Below are 21080 nucleotides of genomic sequence, written 5' to 3'. Positions count from 1 at the left end.
TTTCTGGATAACTACCTCAATGATTTCCAATAATTCTTATCTACGTTGATCACCATGGATCAGACGCATAATCCAACCCCAGCTCCCAGGTTCTTCATCGCATCCACAAGCCAGTGACATGCTGTAAGCTGAAGAGTCCAGCCTTTGGCTCTTACAATGGTGGATTTGCCACAGTCCTCACGGGAGGAGACCAGTGGGAGAATCACTGGAGGACAATCAGATTCGTGGTTTTCAAAATAATGAAAATTGTATGAATGGTAAGTGGCTCTGTCCTTGAGGTTCCTTTTGTATTTGTTTTCTGATTGCTGGAAAGTTCCACTCGAAGTTGAAATATTGATGATGTCTTTAAAATTGTGGGGGGAGCCAAAAATAATTCTGTGGGTATCAATTAAGAAAACAGCAGCATCTATACATCCCAAATTCAGTAGAGGATTGAGCAGCTGGATTGAGAGTGGATAGAGTGTGGGTCTGGGAGTCAGAAGGACCTGGGTTCTAATTCTGGCCCTGTTAGCTGCGTGATCTTGGGCAAGTTACTTCACTTCTCTGTGCCTGTTACCTCATCTGTAAAATGGGGATTAAGACTAAACCCCATTTGGGACAACGATTGGGTCCAACCCAATTTGCTTGCATCCACCCCAGTGCTTAGTGCCTGGCACATAGTATGTGCTTAAAAAATACCACAATTATTATTATGCAGTTATTAGCTTATTTAGAAAGCCTAAATGGAAAATCGGGTCACAAAATTGATTTGGAGGCCTGACATTTGGGCAGAGTTGTGCATATGGAGCAAACAACTGGCTAAGTTTGGTCTGGCCAACAGCACGATGAGTTAAAGTAGATGATTTGCAGCATCATTGAGAATGTCATTCTATGGATTCCTGTTGATCAGGTAGGGACCTTACTGCCACTGATTCTGAACAAGAGAAATCACCCAGTCCAAAAGAAAAATGATTCAAAAGCTAGAGGGATTGACCTATGCTCCTCCTCTAGACTGTAAACTCCTTGTGGGCAGGAAATGTTTCTGCCAAATCTGTTGTATTGTAGTCTCCCAAGTGCTTAGCACTGTGCTCTGCACACAGTAAACTCTCAATAAATACTATTGATTGATTTACGAGATTAAGCCAACATAATAGATCACTGAGCCAAATGTGTGTAACTGCTTGAAGCGAAGATGTGATGATTGCCAATACTGCTTGGGGTAATGATAATAATTCTGGTTTTTGTTAAGTGCTTACTCTGTTCCGGACATTGTACTAAGCGCCGCAGAGGATACGAGCAAATCAGGTTGGACACAGTCTCTGGCCCACTTGGGACTCACAGTCTTAATCCCCATTTTGCAGATGTGGAAACTGAGGCACAGAGAAGTAAAGTGACTTGCCCAAGGTCACCCAGCAGACAAGTGGCAGAGCCGGGATTGGAACCACAACCTTCCGACTCCCAGGTCCATGCTCTATCCACTGCACCATGCTGCTTCCTTACAAACACTTTCCAGAAATAATTGAGCTAAAAATATTGTATCTGCTCTTAATAATTTTACAGTGGCTCCGGATGTCCTTTAAATATCTTTCCTTCCCACCAAGAGCCAATCCCACCTTCTCCTAATGGTCCCCATATTGCCAGGCTACGAGAACACAACAGCATCTGGCTGCAGAAAATTTCACATAAGTTTCCCCACATATTTTGTCTGAAATCCTACCAGGAAGGAAATAGAAATGGAGAAGCAGGGAATATTCAGATGCCTTATCAGGTCCTCTCTTTCTTTTAGAGCTTGTTCTTCTTTTCCGGACATGTATAAAGCTCAAGGTAGACGGGGCAGTATTTTGGGGAAGTGCAAGTGTTTATAACTAGGAGCCTCGTTAAAACTAGCATAAAGGTAAAAGAGGAAGGATCCACAGCCTCCAGATGTAGGGCTAGGAAAGGGAACAGCAATGAATAAGCAAGAGTGGTCTATCTTTTGAAGTGGGTCAGACCTTGTTTGAGTCGATATTATTTGAAATGCCTACTGCTGTCCCCATCACTGTCTAGCAACTCTGATATTCATAAAAGCTAGGACTGCGTATGGCAGGAACCAGCTCATTACCGAAACTGAATAGAACATGAGATACATTAGCTGGCGACATCATGGCAGCTTCTTTCCAGGCAAAACATAAAGAGCCCCACTAGGCCAAACTTTCAAAAACTTGTGATGGAAAATCATTTTCAGGGTCTGAGCCCAATAATCTAATGGGCCTTTTTAAATTTTATTTTCTACCCTATTAATAGCCCTGGAGCTCAAAACCACAAAGTTACAACACATCAAACTGCCATTTGTTCAAAAAGGCCGTTACGACTAAATCAGTTTACAGAAAGAAATATTGATCAATTTATCTACCCTCTTATCGAGGCAGCTGTTGAATTCATTTTCCTGATGGAAAAAAAAATTATATTTACAAGTCCACAGATCCATGATCTGAAAGTGGGACCCCTTTCTCAAATGAAAGTAATGGCCGTATCCATTTTTAGCCACCCTGGACTTTCTGGGTTCTTCCCTCTTAATGAGTAAGCCAAAATCTACCTGAACCTCGATTTCCAATGGCATTTATATCAGTAAATTTACATTAGTATTTATTAAACATCCACTGCCTGCAAAGCGCTGTACTTATGAAGCTACAATAAAAGTGAAAGTCACAGTCTCTGTTCTTGAGTAGTCGTATTAAGTGCTTACTTTACCCAGAACGCTCTACTAAGTGCTTGGGAGAGTACAACGATAGACACATTCCCTGCCCACAGCGAGCTTAGTCTAAGAGGATTACCCGTGAAGAACGTCGTCAACATTGAAGATGAGATTATTTGAGGAACAAAATGAAATGCTAAATCATGAATGATTTCTTACTTGATCATACTGCTTATAATTATAAAGAGAATAAGTGAACGGAAATAACAGTTTTCACTAGCAAGGAAATGTTAAGGATATTGTGGAAAAATGTAGTTTTCCTCAATTGTCGCGAGTCAGGGTGGTGACTTAATTCTGAAAAGTTAAGCCATGGGAGGAGGCCTCATGTTAAGCCCTCTTCTGAAACTATCCCAGTGGCACCTGGTGTTTACAGGTGATGCTCTATGAGACTTCAGATTTGATTTATCAGTAACTTGAATTAAATATATTGAGAGAGGCCATTTTCATTCTTAGTTGAGAGAAAATGCTATTTGCATCACCAAATCTGCATTATTTAATGCACTGCCTACTTGCTGGGGGGAAAGGATTTGATCTGAGAGTGCAGAGCTCTCCTGAGAAATTATAAAATCATACCCCACCCTTCACAGAAGGAACAATAATCACCTTTACTTAATATTCTAAACCTCTTCTTTCTCAACTAACATCTTGTGGGTCTCTAGCTATTTTTTGAAGGGCTCCCCTGGATTGAGACTTCATAGCTTTTGTCTTGGTGGTTTTAGGAAATACCACCTTACCTGCCAAGGGGAAAAGAGGACCAAGGTCTCTTTGAAAACAAAAATAGCAGCAGAGACGCCACTTGTTTTCCGTAGAGACTTAACTTCAGTCCACTGGCTCTCTTCCACATCTCTCTCTCTCAGAGACAGAGTGACATTAAGGCTCGATCAAAATAGGACAACTAACCCTGAGAATTATCTAAGATAACGTGGACCCCTGGGCCACATCATTTTTTGTTTTATGGTAATTGTTCAGTACTTACTATGTGCCAGGCACTGTACTAAGCACTGGGGTAGACACGAGCAAATCAGGTTGGGCACAGTCCATGTCCCACATGGGGTTCATAGTCTTAATCCTTATTTTATAGATGAGGTAACTGAGGCACAGAGCATTTAACTGTCTTGCACAAGGTCACAGAGCAGACAAGTGGAAGAGCTGGAATTAGAACCCAGGTCCTTCTGACTCCCAGGCCCTTGCTCTATCTAGTAGGCCATGATACTTCTCTACCATTTTGTTTTGCTCTCTTGAAGGCTGTTTATTGCTTACAAAGCAGGAGAAGTGGTATGAAGAGCTCTGCATTTCATATTGTCTTGGGAATAGAAATCCTGAAATCAGTTCTGCTGGGCTTCTCAGAGAGAGAAATCGATCCTATAAAGAAGACATCTCTCATCTCCTCATAAAAGGTCAAAGTTCTTGGCCACTGACATTAGAGCTTCTGATTTGGCAGAAATTAATGGGAATTATTGAACCAGAGAGGCAGAAAGGGGCAAGGCATTCATTCAGTGGTTTCAACTGGTGTTCTTGCCCTCTGGTGTTAGCCTAAAATTTACTGTTTTAATAGCGTTCGATTTTTCTGTTCATTACTGCAAGGTTCACAAGGTGAAACTTGGATGCCAATATATTCTTAATACCATTCCTAATTCAAATTTCACAAGGAGGGAAATGCACTACATACAAGAGGAGAAAGTGCACAGGAAGTCTATAAGCAGGGTTTTTTATGGTATTTGTGAAGCATTTACTATGCGCCAGGCACTGTACTAAGTGCTGGGTAGATACGAGTCAAGCAGCGTGGCCTAGTGGAAAGAGCCCGGGCTGGGGAGTGAGAGGACGTGGGTTCTAATCCTGGCTCTGCCACTTGTCTGCTGTGTGACTTTGGGAAAAGCACTTAACTCCTCTGGGCCTCTGTTACCTCATCTGTAAAATGGGGATTAAGACTGTGAGCCCCAAGTGGGACAGGGACTGTGTCCAACCTTATATCTACCCCAGCGCTTAGAAACTGCTTGTCATATGGTAAGCGTTTAACAAATACCACAATTCTTAGTATTATTAACATCTATCCACTAGGCCATGTTGCTTCTTTTTGCTTCCAGTAAGGTAGTCAACAGGACCCTTGAGTCCCAGGCTTAGGCAAGCTGAGATGCCCTGCTCACTGTTTTCTTGCAGATTCTCCTACTGTTCAGTGGACCACTATGGAAGAATCCCAGAGACCCTGATGACTCCAGAGAATTAGATTATTTATACTGTAAGATTTGGCATGGCCTGCATACCTTATTATACTATCCATTTCTTCATAAAAGAAAGGAAAGACATATTTTTGCAAAGCCAATTCCTGTTCACTCCTATTCTCCTATTCTTCTGCAAGAAGATGCGAGCCCTTGTACCAAGGCAAACTCATCTTGGCTCACCACAATTTGGCACTTATTAAAGTGGCACCCTTATTGCGCGGTATTACTTTTTTTTAGATGTAGAAAACAGAAAATCACAGCTTGTAGAATTGATTTTCTGCTTTTTCCTGATGGGCCAGAAACATGATCTCTGCACAAACAAGTGAGATTTGGTTGATGATAAAGGTGGCAATTCCAGCCCAAATTAACATCATCTTTAAGGTGTTGGCTTTAATAGTTGTTCATAGAAATTGGTGCCCAGGTTTCAATCCTGACAAAAAGTATTCAACATGTTGTACCCTTGATGAAAAGTGAGCCCAGTGTCGATAGAAAAATACTGCAGGAACTCTCACTTTTGTTATGAATGAATAAAACTGTCAGGAATGTTGGCATGTGTCTGTAGAACCTTTCAAACCTAAGACTCATTTGAAAACAAAACTGATTTTCATTATGGTCACTTGTATCTGAAACAACTCTACTGTGGAGTTATTTTGTAAGCATTTTTTCAAAACTAAAGTTAATAAAGAGTAATGTCTACAAGATTGGTATTATTACAACCTGAATACTTGAGTAGAATTGGGTATTCTTATATTTTTGAAATAAGATGTTACTGACAACTTCAAAGCCCCTTTGTAAGTGAAGTCTTTAGATCCACTGGGAGGAAAATCAAAAATCCCCGGAAAAATGTGCTCAAAATGTCTAGATTTTAAGATGATAAGACCAGAATTGCCATAACCTGATCAGACCAGTAGTTTATACAGACTAGTGTTCTGTCTTCAACAGCGGCAACAGGATGCTTGCGGAATCCATATGACGGTTGCCCTCTTTGACGTACATCTGAAATTTAGGGTTGTGATCTAGCAATGCCATTTCATTTAAAAGAAATCGGTCCAGGAGTGAAATCTTTCTGGAGTTAAAGCCTGGCTAGTATATGCCCCTAAAAATACTCTGAAACATCTTAATTCCCAAATATAATTACACCGAAACCAAAATATAACCTTAAGGTATTATCTTAGGCACACAGTGATTTACCTGGAACTGCTTAGCTGCTTAAACTATATCCCCGGAATGCAAGCACATATACTGAGATTAATTCCAAAATGACTTGGCAAAGGGTCTGATGAAAAAAGTTTTATGAACGCTTCAACAACATTCATATACATCCCTTCTCTGGTGCAGGAAGGGGACACCAATCCAGGGAATACTAAAACCGAGCAACACATGGATAATCCAGGCTGGTACATGAATCTGAGCTAGTCAACCCTTTAGCTTCTGCCTGCATGGGGGAAGCAGCAATTTTTTTTTGGCACTCTAGCAGCCAACAATGTTAGGAACCAGTGTGTACATCACTATGGAGAGCTGTGTCAACAATACATACTTAAGTCCTGTTCATTTTCGTAGTGCTAAGCTTACTCCCTGGTGAGGGAACTGTCAACACTAAAATGTTGGCAATTAGCATTGGAAATGGGCTTCAAAGCCAACAGAATTATTGCTGTCCCTGAAGGCTTTCTCATAATTTATTTTCGCCAGTGGAGGAAAAAAACAGAAAATGTAGTGACTGTATGAGGCTCACACACCAGGAGTCCTAATTTCTTAGTTACATGGCACATTTGATCACTCTTCAGCAGTTAAAGAATCACATGATTATTTCTGTTTTTCGAAACTGCCCAAATAGCCCACATACTATAAATCACTATCAAAAAAACCTAACATTCTAAAAGTTCCTTGAAGATTTCTCTGAAAAAAGAGATCTTTTGGGGAGGCAAGATCATTTGATGAGTGCAGTTTGTGATTCCTCAAAAATACATGGCCTGTTTTCCATTAGGAAGGGATAGGTAACATGTCGTAAGCTTCTTGTGGGCAGGGTTCATATCTACCAACTCGTATCTTATTCTCCCATGCACTTAGTACAATGCTCTGCACACAGCAAGTACTCAATAAATACCATTTATTGATATATCCCTAAATAGCTCTAAAATTTGCTGTTATGTTTATGAAAAGTTACCCATTTCTCCTTTAGGAGCACATAAACAAGGGGAGCCTTGGCTACAGCAATATCTTTGTTTTTACAAAAATACGGGTGCCAGAATGAAAAAATATTTTTCTTTCCAAGTGATTTTCAATTACTGTAGCCAGCATTTTAAATGAGAAAGCACCATATTAACATGTGAAAAGAAAATCTTGGTATGCTGTGTGAGAGGCTTATGATAATTATCTTCTTTACTATCGGTGATAAGAATGCAGAAAGATAAAAGCTGTAGACTATCCATTTCCCGAGATGAAAAACAACAACCAAAGAACCAAAAGAGATCCTGAGATACAATGCACCACGGTGCACATAGGCAAATAAAACTCCTTTCTGCAAATAAAGTTCTTGTCCAAATGCGTCTGGGTATTTTAAATATCCTTACTGAACTGTAGCCACTGATAACCTTTTCCAACATGGGACCTTCAAGGAGATCAACTTCTAAAATACAGATAGCGAATGGGCAGAAGACCTAAGGCTCCAACCACACATCTAATTGAGGATTTCTTTCGTGCCCAAAGCCAAATCACCACTGCCCAGGAGGAGAAATTTCCAACATCGTCATTTATTAAGCTGCTATGTGCGAATACCAGGGAGTGTGTCTATTATTGTGTTATATTCTCCCAAGCACTTAGAACAGTGTCCTGCAACTTATCCAAGTTAAGTGCACAGCAAATTCAACTGATAGACTGATTGGTCCTAAGAGCTTTCTCTCCATTTTCAAAGTCCTATTTAAACCATATATCCTCCAAGAAATCTTCCTTGATTACCCTCACACTTTCCCACCCTCTTTTCTCTCCCTTCTGCATCCTTTCTGCACTTAATAATAATAACAACAATAATGTTGGTATTTGTTAAGCGCTTACTACGTGCCGAGCACTGTTCTAAGCGCTGGGGTAGATACGGAGTAATCAGGTTGTCCCACGTGGGGCTCACAGTCTTCATCCCCATTTTACAGATGAGGGAACTGAGGCAAAGAGAAGTGAAGTGACTTGTCCACAGTCACACAGCTGACAAGTGGTAGAGCTGGGATTTGAAGCCATGACCTTAGACTCCCAAGCCCGGGTTCTTTCCACTGAGCCACGCTGCTTCTCAAGCAGTTCATACCCCCTAAGCATTTTGATATTCACTCCTCCCCCACAGCACTTACGTACATGTCCTCAATGCTTATTGTTGTATTGTACTTTTCCCAAGTGCTTAGTACAGTGTTCTGCACCCGGTAAGTGCTTAATAAACACGACTGAATGAATGAATGAATGAATACTCTGTTGTTTCCCCCACCTGTAATTTATTTTCATGTCTGTCTTCTCCACTAGACTGTAGGCTCCTTGAGGGTAGGAACTGTGAATATTTACTCCACTGTACTCTACCAAGCAGTGCTCAATTAATACCATGGATTGTTTGATCGATAGCTTAATGGGAGACAGTGACACATGGACACTGGGAAGACCTCCGGGTGCGGGATCTGTGTGACGCCCCAAGGGAAGGTGTTATCCAAGTCTCAACCGCAAATGAGGGGGAAGAGGAAGAAAAAGAGAGAGCAAGTGCTGTCCAAGGATGTTGGGATCATTACTGGCTATCTTTAACAAGAACCGAAAGGATGGACGCTCATCAAGTTTGGATATGAGCCCCATGTGGGGCCAAGACTGTGTCTGACCTAATTATCTTGTATCTTCCCCAGAGAGTAGTACAGTATTTGCCACAGAGTAAGTGCTTAATACTATTATCATTATCGTGTTGTTGTTGTTACCTCAAGCAAATTGGTGGGGTTGATAATACTTTAGAAAGCAGAAATACAGTTCAAAGTGACTTGGACAAATGAGGAAAATGGATTTGCTGAAACAGAACGTACCAGGTTGCAGATAATAACAAGCAGCAAGTATAGGTTGGGAGGAGCAAGTATAGTAGAAAACAACTGGGTGCCAAGTCCAAGCTAAATAGGATTCCGCAATAAAATTGTGTTATTTCAAAAAAAAAAAAAAAGCCATGGAAAATGGCAATGACCTTTCTCAGTTGCTTGCCTCCTGAAGGAGGCCCTGGTCACAGTCGGGTTGGGCTAAAAGCAGGGTAGAAGAGAAGTTTGTCCTCATCTTTCGGCTGACTTCCACCAAAGGAGAATTGTAGGCTATATCACAGAGCACTGTGCAAATGTCCAAAATCTTTCTACGGTGTTTTTGGTTTTTTAATGATCTCTGTTAAGAGCTTACTATGTTTCAAGCACTGATCTAGGGCAGGGAACGTCACAATGTTTATTGTTGTATTGTACTTTCCCAGGTGCTTAGTACAGTGCTCTGCACCCAGTAAGCACTCAGTAAATACAATTGAATGAATGAATGAATCTAAGTACTGGGATCTAAGCACTGATTAGTACACGCTAAGCAGGCCAGAACAGTCCCTGTCCCACATGGGGCTTAGTCTAAGTAAGAGGCAAAACAGACATTGAACCCCCATTTTATACATAAGGAACTTGAGGCACAGAGAAGTTAAGTGACCTGCCCAAGGTCACACGGCAGGTAACCGGCAGAGCTGGGATTAGAACCCAGATTCTCTGACTTCCGGGCCTGGACCTTTACCACTAGGCCACACTGCTTCCAGTAGTTTGGTCTTGCCTGTAGGAGGCCACGATCTGGACCAAAACCCAGAATTCTGAGCTAGAAATTAGGGTGACAGACCCGAAGAAGGAAGTGAAATGAAAACCACTGCTGGGATCCAGCTACCCGGCATCTACTGAAATCTTGGCCTCTTCCTCTGAGGTAAAGACATATTTTGACTGCTATCACTACCACCATCTGTGGGTAAATCAAGTCACAGTTGCCAACCCACTAGGGGCTGCACCAGTCTCAAACCATGTTCATCTCCTGACACCTAAATGGGATTGAGTCCCAAGAAAAGTTTCCAAATCAGTATCCGAACCCCTGAAGATCTGGAAGTTCCTTCTTTCCCTTGTGCCTCCCTTGCTGTTACGCGGTGTGGTGTTTTCAATATTCCCGGCCGTTCATCCACTGAACTAACATCCCGGGGCAGACCTCCTTTCCAAAAAGGCAGCCAGGAAACTGTCTAGTTTTCAATACCTAATGGGAAAAGACTGTGGTCTCTATACACTAACATCCCCTAAGTGCCTCTAATAAACCGAAGGAACGACAGAAGGGAAATGGTGGACTTTAGGAGCAAATGAATGACTTCTTTGAAGTAGTGCAGAGCACTGTAAAACAACCCAGTTACACCGTTTTGGTAAATCAATATTAGACATTAGTGCACTGATCATGAATTAGATCTTCCATATAAACAGGGATGAATTTAAAATTTCAAGCTTGACAATGTACTCTTACCTCTTTCACTATAAATGATTATGTAACTTGAAAGCTAGATAAAAGCACAGTGAACTCAACTGCCGGCCCGCAAGGGCACATTTAAAATTCATACTTGAAGGTACTGTGACAAGATTCCTGGTGACGGCAGAGATCAAATGCAGTCCACGGTGAATATCTCAAATATCTACCTGGGAAAATCTTTCAGTCTGCAAACACCTCCTAAATGTCCAAAATTGGGATGAAATACCTGATTATGGCGAGGTAGAATCAGGCTTAAGAAAACATAACAGGAAGGCTGAATAAATTAAGTGCATAAAATGTGAATCGCCGCAGGCGAACGTGTATATATATAGACACACATGCACTCGTATACAGCTCTCGATTATTCAAAGTTAACTCCATCGGTGGTGAGAATCTACCTCGCATTCAGGAGTGGCTGAAAAGATTGATGTGCAACTGATAATTTATTCTGCAAAGTGTGCCCAGATAAAAGGCCCTTGTCAAGCTGCTGTGATCTACCTGTTGGTATCCAGATTTTCCCATAGTCTTTCTTCAAGAACATGCCCTCTCTTGAATGTTATTACAAGGCTGGACTATTTGCTGCTATCTCCCACTGATATATGTACATTTTTGACACTAGTCTTGATATATCTTTAAACTGTCCTGGCCTAACTGGTTGGGGATTCCCCATTTCGGGCGTGCATGTTGAGACAGGGACCGGGTTTGATGTGAATACCTAGTATCTCTATACCCAGGTGCTTAGTATAGTGCTGCACACATCATAAGCACTTAAAACCATTATTTTATTGTCAAGAATATGATTATTATGGCTTGAGAAATTGGATGCATTTGCTGCCACTGGACCAAGTATCAGAAAATTAGACAATACTATCCTAGAAATTCAGATACCTGGTTATCACCACATTCTCCCTAACAACAGTAATAATAATAATACTAATAAGTGACTTCACTTCTCTGTGCCTCAGTTACCTCATCTGTAAAATGGGGATTAAAAGTGCGAGCCTCACGCAGGACAACCTGATTACCCTGCATCTCCCCCAGAGCTTAGAACAGTGCTCTGCACATAGTAAGTGTTTAACAAATACCAACATTATTAATAATTATGTTATTCGTTAAACACTTACTATTTGCCAGGCACTATACTAAGCGCTGGGGTGGATACAAGCAAATCAGGTTGGACACAGTCCCTGTCCTACGTGGGGCTCACAGTCTCAATCCTCATTTTACAGATGAGGTAACTGAGGCACAGAGAAGTAAAGTGCTTTGCCCAAGGTGACAAAGCAGACAAATGGCGGAGCTGGCATTAGAACCCATGACCTTCTGACTCTCAGACCCGTGCTCTATCCACTACGCCATGCTGCTTCAGTATTCAGGAGTTTCTGGGTGGTGACTGTTCCCAAAATCTTCAAAATAGTCCATAGCCTGTTGAACTGTCCCTTGCTACTGCATCTGCTTGACTCCAGCGAAGGCCCCTGCCTGCTAATTTGACCGGTGACTCCGAAGTGGAGTTGTTTTAGGATACTGATGAATGTCTCAAAGGAGGCAAATGTGATCTGTAGTTGCCAAAGTCAAGATCTGATGATGGTGCCAAATACTTCGGGGAGGTCTAAAAATACAGAATAAAGATGATGATACAGCTTTCTCATGCTGAAAGGTTCATGAGTGGTGTGCCACAAATTGGTTTGAAACTGCATTGTGATGGAAGCAGCCTGGGGAACTCTGGCTAGAATATTGCTGACTCTGGACAGCAGCATGATACTGTGGCAATTAAGTCTATCATCATCCTTTCTTCTTGAAAATGGCAGTTACGGTGATGCTTCTGAAGTCCTGCAGCATGCTTTAAAACAATCTAAATGTTGAAGAGCCCCAAAAGACACATGAATACTAATTTCTCTCTTGGCTTGTAGATTTCTATGGGACCACCATGCTATCAAGGAGCTCTCTCGCTTTTTGGGACTTTCTGACTTCTTCAAAAATGGAATGAAGGCTAAGCTTGGGCACTTGGGCAAGGTCTCTATCTTGCCCAAGTGCCCAAGTTTAGCCTTCATTCCAGCATGAGAAAGCTGTATCATCATCTTTATTCTGTAGTTTTAGACCTCCCCAAAGTATTTGGCACCATCATCAGATCTTGACTTTGGTAACTACAAATCACATCTGCCTGCTTTGAGACATTCATCAGTATCCTAAAACAACTCCACTTCGGAGTGACCGGTCAAATTAGCAGTCTCTGTGTTTGCAAGGTGTTATTCACGGGGGTGGTGAATGAAGGGAGCGAGTCAGGGTGATGCAGAAGGGAGTGGGAAGAGAGGAAATGAGGGCTTAGTCAGGGAAGCCCTCTTAGAGAAGATGTGCCATCAATAAGGCTTTGAAGGTGGGGAGGGTAATTGTCTGTCGGATTGAAGAGGAAGGGCATAACGAGGCCAGAGGCAGGACGCGGGTGAGAGGTTGGTGACGAGATAGATGAGAATGAGGTACAATGAGCAGGTTGTCATTAGAGGAGTGAAGTGTGCGGGCTGGGCTGTAATAGGAGAGTAGCGAGGTAAGGTAGAAATGGCCAAGGTGATTGAGTGCTTCTCAATCACTGACAAGTGATGGATGGAAAGGAGTTTCTGTTTGATGTGGAGGTGGATGGGCAACCACTGGAGGTTCTTGAAGAGTTGGGGAAACACCGACTGAATACAAAAATGATCTAGGCGGCAGAGTGAAGTGTGGACTGGAATGGAGAGACACAGGAGAGAGGTCAGCAAGGTGACTGATAAGATAATCAAGGTGGGATAGGGAAAGTGCTTGGATTAATATAGTAGTAGTTTGGATGGAGAGGACAGGATGGATTTTAGCGATGTTGTGAAGGTTGAACTGACAAAATTTTGTGATAGATTAAATACGAGTGTTGAATGAGAGGGTGGGGTCAAGGTTACAGGCTTGTGAGACAGGAAGCTACTCCTTTAGCATTCAGCTTGGAGCCCAAGAAGATCCTCCTTCACCATCGTACTATTGCTAACAAACTATTCCAAAGCCCCCACCTGGGGAGAAAAGCATGAGCCAGGTTCTGTTCAAGGCCTAAGGCCTTCCCTGCTAGAGTAGTTAGGCAGGTAGGTGCCTGGGGGAAGATTCAGCAGGAAGTTTTCAAATGGCTCCCTTTGGGCCTGAAATAGTGAATGCTCTTGATTTATTTCTAGAGGGACTAAGAGCCCAAACAGTTACCAAACCATTGTATTTTAAAGATAAAATACACTTCTACAATGCCTATGCACTTGGATCTGTACCCTTAAGTACTTGATATTCACCTCACCGTCAATCCCACGGTATTTATGAACATATCCATGATTTATTTTAATGTCTGTCTACCCCTCTAGACCAAAAGCTTCTTGTGGGCAGGGACCATGTCTACCAACTCTCCTGTTCTGCACTCTCCTATGTGCTTAGTACAGTGTTCTGCACACAGTAAGCACACAAATACCACTGATGGATACAGAGTTATGAACAACACATCTTATGGATAAGTTTCAAGAAAGTTCCTGGTTGAGCTTATATTTAGCTGGAGTTTAAATAATTCTCAAGAAGAAAATGACTTGATGAAACTAGTCAAAAAGGAAATATTTTCTGATTTTGGACAAGTGTAAAGGTCCACTGGACCCTTAAAACTTCAGGACAGTGAAACATAAAGGATTCCAAACCATTAAGAAACTCTCCTAGCAGGTTTCAGTTTCGGGGTTGCAACTGGATTCTGTCACATTTAGTTGAGTAGCTGAAATCTGTCAGACAAGGGTTCCTCTCTTATGCCCATCTTAACAAGCAACAACTAACCCCGTAATTAAATATATCCCCACTATCAGAACACAACACTTCCCAATAGTAGTCTGCTAAACTTTTTATAGGGTGAAGTAGAGTCTGACATCAAATTACACTGTCAGTAATCATATGCACCATTTTATTCACCAATCTATCTGTCCTCCAAAAGGGTGTTTTTTTAAAAAGCATGTCCAAACAGCCTAAGGAACAATCACATCACTATGGAAAAGGCTGCTCTTGTTTTTATCAACAAGTAAACAGCCCCGTGTTAAATCGTTGGTCAACTAATAGTATGTAAAATAACCAGTTCTCTAGTTATTTTGATTTACAGTAACTTGATATCAAGGAGAAATTGAATTTTAATGTGCATATTACATTGAGAAAACTAAATTAGCATGAGCTCTTGGCTGAACCATTATTTAATTTAGGTCCACTGCATGTATGGTTGAAAGGTTTTTTAAGTAAAATATGACAGAGATGCCTAAAGAGACAGGGAATGTTTGAATGTTCAATGCTATAACTCTTGAGCCTCCATACCAAAGTGCAATACCAAACACCTGGCCATCTCTTGAGATATCGTGCTTTCGGGGCGGGGCACAGGAGGCAAAAAATGAAATCCACTGTTTAAAAACAATAAATGAAATCACCCGTAAGGACTTAAATATGCATTTGAAAAATGCCTGCAGGGGAAGGATACTTTGCTTCCCAAAATAAACCTGGAAGTACTTCCCCGGGTAACCAATTCTCCTGGGCAGGGATCTTGAAATGCTGCATCATGACAAGAAGATGGGAGACCCAGTCTCAGGCCCACCAGGGATGAGGGTAGGAGTGTCTGCATGGTAAAAACCAAATCCACGGGATCAGGCTCACTAAACTAGTCGAAGCCTTGGACACTTCAGGGTAGATACTCTTCTAATAAAATAATAGAGAGTTTAATCATTTGGCAAAATGCCACTTTCTGGCAGTGGGAGGATGATGGAAACTGTTTTCAATATTGTGTAGCCTCAGTGGCTTCATTCTCTTCTCCAGTAGCTCTCTCACTAGACTGGCCTTGCCAATTATCATCAAATCACAGGGCCTGGGGCTGAAAAGCATCAGCCCTGGCCTAAAATAAATCAGGTGTTGGGAACGTAAGAATTTTAATACAGATCAAAGGCAAAAAGCCCCTCCTCCAGGAAGCACTCCCTGAGTAATCCCTACTTCCTCAGTCATATATTTCTACTAGCTACCCTTATGCTTGTTCCATGCATTCATATTAATTTTTTAGCTACCTTTATTTATATCCATTTTTTCTGCTCTTATTCTTGTGTACAATTTGTCCCTGCCTGTCTCTCCTTTTAAATCACAAATTCCTTAGGGGCAGGGATATCTTTTATTACAATTGTATGCTCCCAAACACCTGGTACAGTGCTCTGCACCCGGAAGATACTCTGGAAATACTGATAAAGGAATGAATGAGCAAAAAAAAAAAAATATATAAAAGTCACTCCACTGAAATGTATGTTTAGTGAGTCACTGAGACTCACTAATACTGAACTAAGGATGCAAAGATCTAATATAAGGCTTGGTAGATTGATGTATGTTTTTATATTTAACTACAAGGGTATTATTATTATTATTATTATTACCGTTAGGTGCCGTCGAATCGTTTCCGATTCATAGCAACCCTATGGATATATTTTCTCCAGAATATCCTGTCTTCTGCCGTAACCTTTCTAACGGTTCTTCCATTATCACTGATACGGTCTCTATCCATCTAGCCGCGGGTCTGCCTCTTCCACATTTTCCCTGGACTTTTCCTAGTACTAATGTCTTCTCCACATAATTAGACCTCCTGATTATGTGTCCAAAATATGCTCATCTAAGTCAAGTCATTTGTCCTTCCTAAGACCACTCTGGCTCAATTTACTCCAAAATCCACTTGTTTGTTTTTCGGGCAGTCCAGGGTATTCGCAAAAACCTTTTCCAACCACACCTTCTCCAACTACAAGGCTAGAATACATTATTACCCTTCCTGATTGCGTCACTTCTCCTCCCACTGCTCACATTCCACCAATATGGAGAGTAGGGCTTTTTCTTTTAATCTTTAGGCTATCTCCCTGTATCTGAGTTGCTTATATTTTTTAGAATATTGCAGCTGTGTGCTTTTGAAAGTTCACTAAAAGTTTTTCCTTAATGAGGAAGTTTAGAAAATACTCTTAGACTGTAAGCCCGTCAGAGGGCAGGGACTGTCTCTATCTGTTGCCGATTTGTACATTTCAAGCGCTTAGTACAGTGCTCTGCACATAGTAAGCGCTCAATAAATACTATTGAATGAATACTCTGTATCCAAAATAATATAAGTGTGGTTTCAAACCAAAAGCTTCCCAGAACGCAAGGATAAACTTGAGATGCTTGGACAATATATGCTTAAGGTACTTATATTTATAAGAGCAAAGTAATAGAGAAGAGACAGTAAGGGGATGGGTGGGGGGAGTAGGAAGGGGGGCTCCAGAAAGAAACAGAGACGCACAGTTGTGATTTCTGTTCTCTGTGGAACGTTGCATTTCTTGATATTTCTTCAATTTATAGATGGGGTGGGGAGCCCTCATCATCTAAGGCCAAAGAACTGTGACTCAACACAATTTCAAGATAGTAACCCACAGAAATCCCACAGACCGTTCGGCCAAATAGAGTTGAGAAGCAAGCACAATGAAGGTCAGACGTTCATCGACAACAGATTGCTTCCTTCAAATAATTTAAAATGGACGGGATTTCTCAGCACTTTCCACTTGGTTGAATAAGAAAGAGGTTGAATAGAGGCTAATGTCCTGAGGGCTGGTAGTGGGAGGAGAAGAGATTTATCCTTCGGTACCTAATGGCAAAGCCCTGCTATATCCTATAGCCTCAAAACAAAATTATTATGTGCCCTATCATATCCTTCCCTTCCTATGCTTGTCCACAGTGTTTCTGTGGCCCCTATGGACTGTAAAACATTATTGAGAATTACCTGAATTGAAATGTTTAATAAAAGGAATCTTATTATTCTACAAAGATGCACAAGTTTTGATTTGTTCTAGGGGCTTCCGGTATCCTTTTGAAAATTTCTGCATTAAGAGTACATCTGCCAAGACATGTTTGGCCATGTTCTCTTAGGTCAATGATCATTCGCTTATCTGACAGACAATTACTCCCCCTCCCTTCAAAGTCTTATTGAAGGCACATCTCTGAGAGGCCTTCCCTCACTAATCCCTCCCTTTCCTCTTCTCCCACTCCCTTCTTAATCACTCTGACTTGTTTCCTTTGTTCTTACCTCCTCCCAGCTCCACAGCATTTATGTACATATCCGTAATGTACTTATTTATATTAATATCTGTCTCCACCCCTCCTAGACTGTTAGCTCTTTGTGGGCAGGGAATGTGTCTTTTTATTATTATACTGTATTCTCCCAAGTGCTTAGTACAGTGCTCTGCACACAGTAAAGGTCAATAGATATGACTGAATGAATGAATTCAGAAATGGATATCATTTCTTTACTATTTCTATCCTCTAGAATATTCTGGAAAGCTAGTGGAATCATTCTTGAAAGACAGTAGAATTTGATTTTACGGTGCAATCTGTTTCAGATGCTTTAAGATTATTTTAAAATCCTTTCTCTACAAATAATATAAAATACTGAAATTCCTAAAAATGCTTATAGGAAACCTCCTAGCTGAAGCTGCCAAAGTAGGGGCCTTGACCGAGGATGTAAATGCATTCACACACAATGGAATGTGCCGCTTTTGCTGGAATACCTGTTCTTTCTCGGTAAATAAAGAGTTGTTCTAAAAGGCTCTCCCAGCAATAATGATTCAATTATCAACCAAAATGAAAAATATAATGAAATTGATAAACAGCATACAACACAGGGGTCATCAGATACGTTCCCAAAGTGTTAGTCATCTTCATGTCATATGCAAAACAAAGCTTGAAAACGTAGACTCTTACCGACTTCCCAAGTGAGACTGTTCTCTTCCCTCTCCATTTTGCCAATGACGTACCAGATACATGCCATCCAGTGAGCAAGCAATGCAAACATAGACATGAGCAGAGTGAGGACAATTGTGCTGTGCTGCGAATAACGATCCAGTTTCTGAAGAAGACGTAAAAGTCGCAGTAATCGCACTGTCTTCAGAAGATGAACGAGGGACACCTATGGAAAAGAACAGAGTCACAGAAATTGAGATGAAGAGATTAAAAAGGTCAGTACTTGAATATACGATGGCAGAACAGTACTTCGATCAATCAGCCAGTGGTATTTGTTGAATGCCTACTGAGTTCTAGGCACCAACCTGACTAGACGAATACAACAAGCAATTGTATTTATTGAGCACCGTACTAAGTGCTTCAGAGAGTACAATTTAATAGAGTTGGCAGAAACCTTCCCTGCCCACTATGAGCTTACAGACATTAATAAAAACAAAGAAATTACAGATATGTACATTAGTGCTGTGGGGCTGAGTGGGATGGGTGAAAAAAGAGAGCAAATCCAAACGCAGGGATGACGCAAAAGGGAGAGGGAAAAAGTGAAATGAGGGCTTAGTCAGGGAAGGCCTCTTGGAGGAGATGAGCCTTCAATAAGGCTTAGAAGATGGGGAGAATAATTTTCTGTTGGATACGAAGCGGGAGGGCGTTTCAGGGCAGTGGCAGGATGTGGGTGAGATGGTGGTGGTGGGATAGGCAAGATCAAGGTACAGTGGGTAGATTAGAGGAGAGAAGTGTGGGGTCTTGGTTGTAATAGGAGAGCAGTGAGGTGAGGTAGGAAGGGGGCAAGGTGATCGAGTGCCTCAAAGCCTATGGTAAGGAGTTTCCGTTTGATGCAGAGGTGGACGGGCAGCCACTGGACGTCTCGAGGAGTGGGGAAACGTGGACTGAATGCTTTCGTAGAAAAATCATCTGCGCAGCAGGGTGAAGATTGGACTGGAGTGGGGAGAGGGCAGGAGGCAGGGAGGTCAGCAAGGATTAATTAATTACCCTCCGGGAGCGCTTGAAGAGAAAATTGATTTTGGCTAACTGTGCTTTGGGCCTCAAATATGCTCCCGGCCGGGACCACGCCATACGAATAATATCACAGAGCAAGGGCTTTCTCTTTGTGAAAGCTATGCCTGAAGTAAAGGCAATACGGGAAACAATAATTTGGGAACTCTTTTTTCCGGACACTTCCCTAAGCCTGGTCGTCAGTAGCCATGTGACTAGCTTCGGGTTAACAGACCATCAGCCTTGGTGTTGTGGCTTCAAACCTTAGCGGCTGCTTAGGAAGCAGCATGGCTTAGTGGATATAGCATGGGCCCGGGAGTCAGAAGGACCGGCGTTCTAATGCCTGCTCCTCCACTTGTCTGCTCTGTGACCTTGGGCAAGTCGCTTAACATCTCTGTGCCTCAGTTACCTCATCTGTAAAATAATAATAATGGCATCTGTTAAGCGCTTACTATGTGTCAAGCACTGTTCTAAGCACTGGGGAGAAACAAGGTAATCAGGTTGTCCCACATGGGGATCACAGCCTTAATCCCCATTTTACAGATGAGGTAACTGGGGCACAGAGAAGTTAGGTGACTTGTCCAAGGTCACATAGCTGACAAGTGGCGGAGCCGGGATCGGAACCCACGACCTCTGACTCTCAAGCCCTTAACTCTTTCCATTAAACCACGCTCCTTCTCTAAAATGGGGATTAAGACTGTAAGCCCCAAGTGGGACATGGACTGTCTCCACCTTGACTAATCTGTATCTACCCCAGTGCTTAGAACAGCCCTCGACATATAGTAAGCGCTTAACAAATACCACCAGTTAATGATCATCTTGAAAACTTTTGTATCTTTCTCTTGTTATTCTTCCCATTTGTAGTACAGTGATTACTGGGGTTTTCACAGAGATAATAATAATAATAATACTAATAATAATAATGACGGTACTTGTTAAGTGCTTACTATGTGCAAAGCACTGTTCTAAGCGCTGGGGAGGATACAAGGTGATCAGGTTGTCCCACATGGGGCTCACAGTCTTAATGCCCATTTTACAGATGAGGTAAGCGAGGTACAGAGAAGTTAAGTGACTACCCAAAGTCACACAGCTGACAAGCGGCGGTGCTGGGATTTGAACCCATGATCTCTGACTCCCCAGCCCATACTCTTTCCACTGGGCCACGCTGCTTCTCTAACTCAACTGGGTCCAGGCTAAACTTTAATATGTATCTTATTTATTTAATATGTATCTTATTAGAGAAGCAGCGTGACTCAGTGGAAAGAACCCGGGCTTGGGAGTCAGAGGTCATGGGTTCTAATCCCGACTCTGCCACTTGTCAGCTGCACGACTGTGGGCAACTGTGACTGTCGGACAACCTGATTACCCTGTATCTACCCCAGTGCTTAGAACAGTGCTCTGCACATAGTAAGCGCTTAACAAATACCAACATTATTATTATTATACTGCATTTTCTCCAGAACTTAAGTCACCCCTTGTCCGTAAGTTAGGTTCAAAGTGGTCCTTTCAGATCATGATGGTCTCTTCAAAACACTACTCTTGGAGTGCAACTTGTTTTGTTTTTACCACTCCATTAAATGAAATTCCAAATACAAGGATTTCTTGAAATATCCACATTGCCTGCTAGATAGTGAATCAATCAATCCTGTTTTTTGAGCACTTACCATGTGCAAAGCACTGTACTAAGTTTGTGGGAAAGTACAGAATAACCGAGTTGGTAGACATATTCCCTATCCACATTGAGCTGAATTGGGACAAAGCCTCTCCTTAATTTGTGCTCCCATGAGTCTCATAAGTCACCCAATACTTCTTTTAGGGAGTTTTTTGAAATGATGCATTTCCTT

At 41.8% G+C, this 21080-nt stretch overlaps 1 protein-coding gene across 3 annotated transcripts in view; it reads right to left on the bottom strand.

Annotated features, from left to right (window-relative positions):
* Nucleotides 1-21080, bottom strand: part of KCNH8 (potassium voltage-gated channel subfamily H member 8) — a 256175-nt gene that overhangs the window by 84916 nt on the left and 150179 nt on the right. For all 3 annotated transcript variants that reach the window (XM_029071286.1, XM_029071289.1, XM_029071285.1), the window contains exon 7: nucleotides 18208-18412. In XM_029071286.1, coding sequence (XP_028927119.1) covers nucleotides 18208-18412 — 205 coding nt within the window. The remainder of the gene's footprint in view (nucleotides 1-18207; nucleotides 18413-21080) is intronic.

This window comes from Ornithorhynchus anatinus, chromosome 8 (genome assembly GCF_004115215.2).
Source record: "Ornithorhynchus anatinus isolate Pmale09 chromosome 8, mOrnAna1.pri.v4, whole genome shotgun sequence".
NCBI classification, from domain to species: domain Eukaryota; kingdom Metazoa; phylum Chordata; class Mammalia; order Monotremata; family Ornithorhynchidae; genus Ornithorhynchus; species Ornithorhynchus anatinus.
The sequence above is the reverse complement of the archived record's forward strand: the minus strand, read 5'-3'. Positions and strand labels throughout refer to the sequence as shown.